The 12,005-nt window shown below is 40.7% G+C and overlaps 1 protein-coding gene across 2 annotated transcripts in view; it reads left to right on the top strand.

The window, feature by feature from the left end:
- LOC117475891 (chloride channel protein 2-like) overlaps positions 1-12,005 on the top strand; it is a gene marked incomplete at its 5' end in the record, with an annotated part of 70,427 nt that overhangs the window by 51,593 nt on the left and 6,829 nt on the right. For both annotated transcript variants that reach the window (XM_034122232.1, XM_034122231.1), the window contains 2 exon segments: positions 6,315-6,353; positions 10,050-10,154. In XM_034122232.1, the coding sequence (XP_033978123.1) occupies positions 6,315-6,353; positions 10,050-10,154 (144 nt within the window).

The raw sequence follows: 12,005 nt of genomic DNA, 5'->3' as shown, positions 1-12,005 counted from the left end.
GACCTGATTACTTCTACTTTTACTCACACCAGACCTGAGTACTTGTCCCACTATGAAAGTCCTTTGAAAGAGATTTCAGACAGAAAATGGGATTTTGAAAGATTTAAATATGAAATCGTCGGGGTCAAGAGCTACCACCTTCACAGTATGTTCAAATGAAAGCAAGTTCTGTGAAGTATAACAAAGACTACTTGACTCCATTAAAAGTGTCCTTCAGGTACCTGATAGGAACAATATTCAGAGGACAGGATAAAGCTTTCATTTCCTGAATCATTTCACAGAGAGAGTGAAATAATCTGCTGGAGATGAGTGTGATGTACTCTCTGTAATTTGTTTTGTGAACTGGTTTGATGCTCGATCAGATTCTTCCAGGGTGAACAATGAATCACAGTGAAAATGGATTTAGAATATTTAAAGAACTTATGCAAAATGCACTTTTGTACGTCTTTTCTACATGAATATGTGTCCCCGGTGTTCCAGGGAACTCACCAAGTGTCAGAAAACACAACCCTCTCTATTTTCCTCCATACCCAAATCTCTAAAAAAGGGGCTGCAACGGATCTGATAAAAACTGATCCAGACTTGAACACTGTCCTGACGTCAGGACGGTGGCGCTACGGCTATTGGGCCAACTCCACCAATCAGGAGGAGACAGCCATGGCCATTGCCGTTCGAAAGCGCTGGAGACGCTGTAGTACATATGCCAGGCCTGTAGGTGGTGCTGTTCTCACAGAATCTGCCCTTGCTAAAACAGGGGTAAAAAATGTCAAATTGAGCGAAATGAGGCATGGCTAAAATGCATGATCTGTTTGGTATTTTGAAAAAAAAAAAGTATAAATATGCCTTATATAGGTATGGTCCTACACTATATTATTCAAATATAGCATGATAGGTCCACTTTAAGGTGGTTTTCACTCAGATCTGCTCACGTTTCCGAAGTGAAGCCAGTCATTTTGGGTGTGTTTCCCAAAAAACAGAGCTTTATGGTGGCTGTAGAGTAAGGATGCACGATCAAAAAATAGCATCATGTTTTTCGCATAACGTTCAAGTTGTCTCATTAGTTTCAAACCAGTATATTATATGCATTTTAATGGATGTTTCTCTATGAATAGCTGTGAAAAGTGCAATCGCAAGCAGTTACTTGCTCTCTCTCTCTCTCTCTCTCTCTCCATGTGTATAATACACAACTGTACATGTTTTATTATACACATGTTTGTCGACTATCCAAATAAAGCGTTGCCACAAGGCTCAACGGCGGTTTACTACCACAGTGCGATTGATCGTTAACATTAACTACTCACCATTTTTACAACTTTTCCCAAAGCTCTTAAGACTCTTTCACAGCCCGCCATTATTGTTCAAACCACTGAGTCTTTAACGATGTTATTTTACATTTGAGTCTAATCAGATACACAGAAATAGAACTGGAAAGCACTAAGGAAAGTGAGTGTCAGCAGAGAGGAAGTCAGCAGTCAGTTTCCTGCACGAGTGATCAGTAGTTATTGCTGCAATGTGTCCCTGTTGCTCCATCTAGTGTGGTGCCGATTCAAAGAACAGACATCGAGCATAAGCATGAGGGATGAACTCCACAGTGTCTTTAGCCATCATTGGGAGAGCTATTCAGAGGATAGAAAGACCAATGATGAAGATATGAACTTCATTAGACAGAAACTGCAGCACTTCAATAATAACTTATCACTTAAACTGCTTGTTCGAGATAATCTGTTCTATTAAGGGACCTTTTATTAACAGTGCTACGTATCACATGTGGATCACAGGAGGAATGGACATGTGTTTTGTCTGTAGTTTGAGGTGACAATGCAATTCTTCACCAACCAATATGGGCTCCCCAAAGAATAGAAAATCAAATATCTTTTTAAGAAACAACGTTTATTACAGGTTTGAATACTTTTTAAGCATGCCACAGATATTCATTGTTGGTGTTTCTGTGTCTTCCCTCGAGAGATTTGTGGATAAAATATCTTAGTAGCTTTCACGTGGATTGTCAGGATTTCTGCTACAGATATTCATGTTCCCAAGAGCAGTGATTCTCAAATGGGGGTACGCGGACCCCTAGGGGTACGTTGGGGTACTGCAGGGGGTACGTGAGATAAAAAAATTAAAAAAGGTTAATAAAAGAAATACCATGCATCATTACAAAAATAATTATAGTACAATAAGTTAAATAGAAAACACAGTTTTATATAAAATATTCCTAGAACCACCAAGGGTTCAAGATCCATTCTTGTGCTTTTCTGGTGCTTAACTGGTTCTTCTCTGTTTGTACAATGCATGAAGGAGTTAATAAATCACACACTGATGGAACATCACTATATTGTAATTAGTTATATAGGCTTTTTATATCAAAAATGTTCGGGGTCAGTCAGGGGGTACTTGGCTGAGAAAATGTTTCAGAGGGGGTACATTACTGAAAGAAGTTTGAGAAGCACTGCCCTAGAGGATACATTAAATTGACTTAGGTGAAGTTCAAACTTGATGTTTTGGTACTAAAATATGTTCAGACATTCATGGATCTCAGCCAATGAATCCCAATGACTTGAATGATGATGACGCTTTTACATATATTGTAAATAGTTGGATTAACAGACATTCATGATCCCCAGTGGAGGAATTCTTTCAAATCTGACCCCCTGACCTCTCATTTTTAATTGGCAAATGTTAGCACCTTGAGTTAACATGTTAAAATGTATACATTAACGTGCTAGCATTAACATTGTGAAGATGATAGCATGCTGATATTAGCATTTAAGTCAACGTTTTGTTAACAAAGAAATAGTCCCAACAACAAACTGTCCACAATGACTTTGGTGGATCCGGGAAAACACATTTTTTGTTTTTTCAATTATGTTTTAAATTCCTTTGGGCAGCATAAATAAAACTATTTCATAAAGGATAACGAAGCTTGAAGAAATGCAAAGAAACACTTGTAATCCTACTTTTTCACTGAAATGTTACTTTCTTCATTTTCTATATGTGCCTCCAAACCTGTCTACATACAATCCAAACTTCCTGAAGTGACCTTTTTTTAAATCTGAGGGAGATTGTGGATTAAGATAAAGAAGACAAAAATGCTAATCCCTCCCTTCAGCAAAATTGGAAGTGTAAAGAAAGCCTTACCACTTCCCCTTCTCTCTACTGTGGGCTGAGAGAAGGAAGAATATCCGGAACGAGAGGCTGCTTTTAATCCAGATTTCCACAATCATAAATCTCTGTTCATTATACTGTATGCTTAAACCCAATACATAATCCTGTGTGTGTTCCCAGCTGACCTGGTCTTGGATGGTTGCCACTGATGGAAATGTGGATAGCTTCAGGGGGAAAACGTAGATCAACAGACCTCTGTAATCTTTGTCTGGTCACGGAAAAACAGCGCAGCGAGCAATACAGCTTCATCGGCCTTTTGTCAGCACATGGGAGCAGAGCATGCCTCTGCTCCCACACACACTTATTCAAATCTCATTTGAATATGCCCACACGGTCGCTCGGATTTCACTGTCAGTCGTTCTCACAAAGTTTCGCTCTCTCACTTCCCCAGACACACACACACACACACACACACACACACACACACACACACACACACACACACACACACACACACACACACACACACACACACACACACACACACACACACACACACTTCTCCCTAACTCCTGTATCCAAAAGCAGAGATTTGCTCTCTTAATAGAGCAGCTAATCTCTCTCAAAGCATCTATTTAGCATGCACAGTCAGTCCAACCTCTCTGTCTCTCAAAGACGCACTTTCTTCTGCAAACACACGCACACACACACACACACACACACACACACACACACACACACACGCACACGCACACGCACACACACACACCGAAGTGATTTGATCTCTCCATCAGTCTTTAGTTTTACATTTTCTCCCCGTCAACACCAATGGCGACATTCAGAGTGCCCTTGTGACAAGCAGAATAAGTGTGTGTGTGTGTGTGTGTGTGTGTGTGTGTGTGTGTGTGTGTGTGTGTGTGTGTGTGTGTGTGTGTGTGTGTGTGTGTGTGTGTGTGTGTGTGTGTGTGTGTGTGTGTGTGTGTGTGTGTGTGTGTGTGTGTGTGTGTGTGTGTGTGTGTGTGTGTGTGTGTGTGTGTGTGTGTGTGTGTGTGTGTGTGTGTGTGTGTGTGTGTGTGTGTGTGTGTGTGTGTGTGTGTGTGTGTGGTCTCACCGGCTGCAGCTTACATAACGCTACAGTAAGGCTCCTTTTTTTTTTTTTTACCCCGCGGCAACAGTTGCTAGGGTTACCAACAGGTCGTTCACCATGGCGATGAGGATAAATGAGCTCAGGGCTCCCATCAGCCCCTGGGTCACACACACCATGACTCCCTTTATCTAATGCACACACACACACACACACATTCATGTTTTCTTCAGTACTTTGAAGGTAAATAACTGTACTCAAGCCCCTGACTTAACACCTAGAAAACCTATTTCACAGCCCATCACACACACACACACACACACACACACACACACACACACACACACACACACACACACACACACACACATGGAGCTGAATACACACTTTGTGGAAACATCTTCACACACACCATGACTCCCTGTATTTAATGCACACACACACACATGTTTTCTTGAATCCTGAGAAGTAAATACCTGTATTCAAGCTCATGACTAAACACTTAGAGAATGTATTTCACAGCCCATCACACACACACACACACACACATACACACACATGGAGCTGAATACACACATTGTGGAAACATCTTCACACACACATGTTGTTTATTTCCATCCCATAGTATTCTCAGAGCTTCTCTGTAAAGCACAGAGTTGCTTTGACTCGGGCGACAACCTCAGACTATGAAAAGCAAATTGGCTTAAACCTGCATTCTCTTAATAACCAGCAGGGGGCGTCTCCACTGGTTGTATTTTTATTTTTATTTGTAACAACAATACACAATCAATAACATGAGTACTTGAGTCCATCATGTAAACGTGCCAAATTAAGCCATAGAGGCTAATTTAAATAAAAATAAGTTCCAAAAAATGTCCGATTGTATCGAGGTCTACAAGAAAAAGACCCAACTCCTCACTTGATTTATTACCCTAGTCAACATTTTCTTTAAGTGGCTTCAACTTGAATTCTTCCTAAAGGCCAGCAGAGGGCAACTCCATACAGTATATTGATTTATTTGTTTTTTAGATTGTATAGAAGTCTATGAGAAAAGTATCCGTAGTATTACTTTATTAGTTATCGCTGTGAATTTTTAAAGAGTTCACGGTTTTGCTCTCTAGTTTTAAGTCTTCTTCAAATACTAAAGTCCATTTAGTAAATGATGGTCCAATTTAGAGTATGTTTGACATTCTCACTTTTATTCAGCAGCAGTGAGCAAAAGATAAGTCAGATTGTATAGAAGACTAAGAGAAAATAACTTTTATTTGCTACCTCAGTTAACATTTTCCTGACCAGTTTATGGTCTCAATCTTTAGGTCTTCTTCAATACAGCATGATCATAATTTAGTAACTTATGGTCCCAGTTAAAGTAAAATAGAGAATAAAGCAGTGTATGTTTTAGGGCGGGGCTACCTTGTGATTGACAGGTTGCCACCATTTTGTTTTCCGGTGTTGGTGTTGTGTTTATCGTAGAACTTTCACAGTGTGTTTTTCGCTTAATGAAAATGAATTGTAATAGTGATCAGGCAAAAGATCTTGTTTACTACCTGGTTGTACCTTCCTCTGTCCTTTCATGTCACTTCTGGCTCTCAAAAACCAAGATATGGACGTCAAAAAACCAAGATGGCACCGACCCAGATGCCGAACTCAATGCTTTAAAACCGTGGCCGTTGTACACTTTGTTCTTCTATACCATCTATGGTGTAACTCCAGCTTATCAAACAGCAGCGTCAGCCCGTCAGTTATGAGCCTCTCCACAGATCCATCATTATCATAATGATCATCTGCTCTGACATCTCATACATCACATCCCCCGCTCTCATTAAATGTACTGTAGTCGCTCCTTTAGTCACACATTTCTGTCCATCTGTCTCCAAACGGCGGCGCTGCATCGCTCTTACGATGTGATGCGTGAGTGAATATGTGTCTTCAATAAGTCTACTTACCTTCTGTGTGAAGTTGAGAAGTAGAAATGTTTGTGTTTGTGATAACAGCCGACTGGACATCATTGTTTTCATTTGTTTACCATTCGTCTCCCGCTTGTGTATCCGTGTTGTAGACTACTTCATTTTACTGTGAATATATGTTCCGTACTGACTGCTCTCCTTTGACTTTTTGTCTACAGGACGACGTAGATGTGGAGGATGACATGACCATTAGAGAGGTAAGACACACACACACACACACACACACACACACACACAGACACAGACACAGACACAGACACAGACACACACACACACACACACACACACACACACACACACACACACACACACACACACACCGTACAGCCAATTAGGAAAACAGCTTACAAAATAACAAGTGGTGACATTTGGCAAAACTTGAGATGAATTTCTTTTATTAGCACTATTTATTTTTGTGATTATTTATTACCTTCTCCAAATATGTCAGGTCAGGTTGTCTGCTTGGTTTCCTCTGAAAAACCCTTTTAATTAACCTTTGTGAAAGATTGTAGCATAGAGAAAGGAAGAACCCATTATATTTTGGAGAGGATAGGGAAAACAAGGGAGATAAACAAATTACGTTTCACTTTCGGTCAATCCATTATTTCCAACAAATAATACAATCCTACAAATATGTAGCTTCAATTTGACAAATTGTGTTTATTCGAAGCTGCCAATTATTCCTCATTTAGTCCCAAAGTGTGTTTTTCTGACAGAAAAGTCAACGTGGAATGGCTTCGTTAATTTTGACTGAATGAGTGGAGGTTTTAACAGAGGTGAGAGAAGTACTCAGATCTTGTACTTGAGTAAAAGTAGAAGTACTCAGATCTTGTACTTGAGTAAAAGTAGAAGTACTCAGATCTTGTACTTGAGTAAAAGTAGAAGTACTCAGATCTTGTACTTGAGTAAAAGTACAAGTACTCAGATCTTGTACTTGAGTAAAAGTAGAAGTACTCAGATCTTGTACTTGAGTAAAAGTAGAAGTACTCAGATCTTGTACTTGAGTAAAAGTAGAAGTACTCAGATCTTGTACTTGAGTAAAAGTAGAAGTACTCAGATCTTGTACTTGAGTAAAAGTAGAAGTACTCAGATCTTGTACTTGAGTAAAAGTAGAAGTACTCAGATCTTGTACTTGAGTAAAAGTAGAAGTACTCAGATCTTGTACTTGAGTAAAAGTAGAAGTACTCAGATCTTGTACTTGAGTAAAAGTAGAAGTACTCAGATCTTGTACTTGAGTAAAAGTAGAAGTACTCAGATATTGTACTTGAGTAAAACTAGAAGTACTCAGATCTTGTACTTGCGTAAAAGTACAAGTACTCAGATCTTGTACTTGAGTAAAAGTAGAAGTACTCAGATCTTGTACTTGAGTAAAAGGAGAAGTACTCAGATCTTGTACTTGAGTAAAAGTAGAAGTACTCAGATCTTGTACTTGAGTAAAAGTAGAAGTACTCAGATATTGTACTTGAGTAAAGGTAGAAGTACTGAGATCTTGTACTTGAGTAAAAGTAGAAGTACTCAGATCTTGTACTTGAGTAAAAGTAGAAGTACTCAGATCTTGTACTTGAGTAAAAGTAGAAGTACTCAGATCTTGTACTTGAGTAAAAGTAGAAGTACTCAGATCTTGTACTTGAGTAAAAGTAGAAGTACTCAGATCTTGTACTTGAGTAAAAGTAGAAGTACTCAGATATTGTACTTGAGTAAAAGTAGAAGTAATCAGATCTTGTACTTGAGTAAAAATAGAAGTACTCAGATATTGTACTTGAGTAAAAGTAGAAGTACTCAGATCTTGTACTTGAGTAAAAGTAGGAGTACTCAGATATTGTACTTGAGTAAAAGTAGAAGTACTCAGATCTTGTACTTGAGTAAAAGTAGGAGTACTCAGATCTTGTACTTGAGTAAAAGTAGGAGTACTCAGATCTTGTACTTGAGTAAAAGTAGGAGTAGTCAGATCTTGTACTTGAGTAAAAGTACCAGAGTGTAGGAATACTCTGTTACAGTCAAAGTCCAGCATTCAAAATGTTACTCCAGTAAAAGTACAAAAGTATTATTATCAAAATATAGTTAAAGTACCAAAAGTAAAAGTACCTCAAATTGTACTTATCTTGAGTAATTGTACTTAGTTTGAATGCCACATCACTCAATTACTTCCAAAAAGAAAAGGTAAAAAATTCAGATTAAAGGACAACGAAAAGGATAAAAACAGTTATCATTGATTGTTTGTTTGTTTATCAGCCTAAAAGTAAAACCTTAAATCTCGGCTTGCACATCCCCACCATGACTCTTCCAGATTCCTCAATATCCCAAAGATGGGCCGATTACCCTGAAGTCTTATATTTTTGGATCATTTGACATCATACATAATTCATCCATCAACAGCACCTCTCATTTCCTGTCTGTCAGCCGCACATCCCTCACATTTTCTCCTCCTTTATTCCTCTCGGTATCCCTCATCGTTCACCTCTCATACGTCTGCCATGTCTCCGCGTCTCTCTTCCTCGTTCACCTCCATCATTGTGTGATTTATGGAGTCATTCAGCATCGGGGCCCGCTCCATTGATTGTCTATCAGAGGCTGGTGGTTTGTCAGGAGGGGTTATGCGTTTGTTTGATGCTTTTGCCTTCTGATTAGTGACTGGCACGAGGCATAAAGACATCTTCTGTTAACAGGAACTATTATACACGCTGTCACTTCAAGTCAGACCTTTCAGATAAAGAACATTTTGATGCACAATCATGGCTACCCCCTCACACGTTTTGGATCAGAATGCAGATGTAAAAAGCTAACGTTAGGCTATAAAAGAACTACAGCACGGTCGGTCACATGACTTCACGTCACCACCGCTAAGCTAAAGGCGGCTAATGATGGGCTATAAAGGAACTTCAGCACGGTCACATGACTTCACGTCACCACCGCTAAGCTAAAGGAGGCTAATGTTGGGCTATAAAGGAACTACAGCACGGTCACATGACTTCACGTCACCACCGCTAAGCTAAAGGAGGCTAATGTTGGGCTATAAAGGAACTACAGCACGGTCACATGACTTCACGTCACCACCGCTAAGCTAAAGGAAGCTAATGATGGGCTATAAAGGAACTACAGCACGGTCACATGACTTCACGTCACCACCGCTAAGCTAAAGGTGGCTAATGTTGGGCTATAAAGGAACTTCAGCACGGTCACATGACTTCACGTCACCACCGCTAAGCTAAAGGCTGCTAATGTTGGGCTATAAAGGAACCACAGCACGGTCACATGACTTCACGTCACCACCGCTAAGCTAAAGGCGGCTAATGTTGGGCTATAAAGGAACTACAGCACGGTCACATGACTTCACGTCACCACCGCTAAGCTAAAGGAGGCTAATGTTGGGCTATAAAGGAACTACAGCACGGTCACATGACTTCACGTCACCACCGCTAAGCTAAAGGAAGCTAATGATGGGCTATAAAGGAACTACAGCACGGTCACATGACTTCACGTCACCACCGCTAAGCTAAAGGTGGCTAATGTTGGGCTATAAAGGAACTTCAGCACGGTCACATGACTTCACGTCACCACCGCTAAGCTAAAGGCTGCTAATGTTGGGCTATAAAGGAACCACAGCACGGTCACATGACTTCACGTCACCACCGCTAAGCTAAAGGCGGCTAATGTTGGGCTATAAAGGAACTACAGCACGGTCACATGACTTCACGTCACCACCGCTAAGCTAAAGGAAGCTAATGTTGGGCTATAAAGGAACTACAGCAAAGTCACATGACTTCACGTCACCACCGCTAAGCTAAAGGCGGCTAATGTTGGGCGTGATGACATTTTGTCGTTAGCAGACACTGTTTTTGAATTCACCAGTGGGGTATTTACTGACATAATTTGTGTGTGTGTGTGTGTTGCAGATTGCAGAGTGGGAGGAGAGGCAGCTTGATGAACAGGTCAACTTTACCAACTGCAAGATCGACCCCGCCCCCTTCCAGCTGGTGGAGCGCACATCACTGCATAAGGTCTGATTGTAAATACAGCTGTGTGTGTGTGTGTGTGTGTGTGTGTGTGTGTGTGTGTGTGTGTGTGTGTGTGTGTGTGTGTGTGTGTGTGTGTGTGTGTGTGTGTGTGTGTGTGTGTGTGTGTGTGTGTGTGTGTGTGTGTGTGTGTGTGTGTGTGTGTGTGTGTGTGTGTGTGTGTGTTCCCTCATAAAAAGGACTTCCTAACAATTGCTTCTAGGGAACAAGAGCATCAGCACTTATTAATCGAATAAGGGAAGGAAAGTTAATTTGAATAATGCCTCTTTCCCCACTTAACATAAGATATAAAAATGCATTTTAACAGATTTCAAAGAAACACAAGCTGATAAAAAAGGATATTAAAAGTAAGACAGAAGATAAAAAAAAGCTTAACATAATGAAACAGGACAGTAAAAATCATAATGCAGTGTTTAATTGTAATAGTTTTAGCTATAAAGTTAACAGAAATGCTCGTAGTCTTTCTCTTTTTTAAAGATTTATACATCTACAGATACAATAACCACTTTACTTTCCTCACACCTTAAGAAGAGGTGTGTGGAACAGTTAAGCAATTACAAAATGAACAGAAAGTGCATATAAGAATATAAAAAAGGGCATTTCTGTCACACATTTACCATTTTTGTATACACTGGATACTCTTGGGTTTGTATTGACAATGAAGGAGTATGCCGACAACGACACACACACACACACACACAAACGCACACACGCACACACACACACACACACAGACACACACACACACACACACACACACACACACACACACACACACTCTTCTGGTTGTTGAGGCACCTGATGTCACCCATTCATAATGCCTCCCCTATCTCTCTCTCTCTCTCTCTCTCTCTCTCTCTCTCTCTCTCTCTCTCTCTCTCTCTCTCTCTCTCTCTCTCTCTCTCTCTCTCTCTCTTCCTCTGGGCTCTGTGTGAATACTCTTTAAACATTTAAGAGAGGGATCCTGCACCAATCCATCTCCCACCTCCCTCCACTGCACTCTGCCAAAAGCCAATACCACGCACAATCTCCTTCAGCATATTAAACACCACCCAACGCCACTAACGCTGCTGTGTGTGTGTGTGTGTGTGTGTGTGTGTGTGTGTGTGTGTGTGTGTGTGTGTGTGTGTGTGTGTGTGTGTGTGTGTGTGTGTGTGTGTGTGTGTGTGTGTGTGTGTGTGTGTGTGTGTGTGTGTGTGTGTGGTGTGTGTGTGTGTGTGTGTGTGTGTGTGTGTGTGTGTGTGTGTGTGTGTGTGTGTGTGTGTGTGTGTGTGTGTGTGTGTGTGTGTGTGTGTGTGTGTGTGTGTGTGTGTGTGTGTGTGTGTGTGTGTGTGTGTGTGTGTGTGTGTGTGTGTGTGTGTGTGGTTATTCTCTCTCTCTACCTCTCGCCCCGGCTCAGCTTCTCTGGACCTGGCTACCATGTATCTCCTGCTGTTTACTGTTGTTGTTGTTCTGTGTTGGCATGCAGGCCTTTCTGTAAAGCACAAATCTGTTACTTGGATTGTTTACATGATGCCGATATGTCTCTGATACTCTGTTTTTTTTCGCCCCGAGCCTCATTTGAGAAGTGGCTAACAGGACTCAAAGCCAAACACACTTCCCTTAGCAGATGTTGTAACAGAGAAACACATTTTTGAAGCAGATTTACTCAGCCTATCCCTAGCAGTCTAGAAGTGATATTTCTCTAGAAGCTAACTGAAACCACTGCCTACTCACAGGTTTAATGAGTGATGTAATTCCCTCGAAGCACAGGCAGACTTTCTCATTATGGGTTTATTCCTCCTCCACCGTGAAAACTACACATAAATGAACTGTATGAATGACAAAACATGGCAC

This window comes from Trematomus bernacchii, unplaced genomic scaffold (assembly GCF_902827165.1).
Source record: "Trematomus bernacchii unplaced genomic scaffold, fTreBer1.1, whole genome shotgun sequence".
Lineage (NCBI taxonomy): Eukaryota > Metazoa > Chordata > Actinopteri > Perciformes > Nototheniidae > Trematomus > Trematomus bernacchii.
This window is presented reverse-complemented; position numbering and strand designations above follow the sequence as displayed.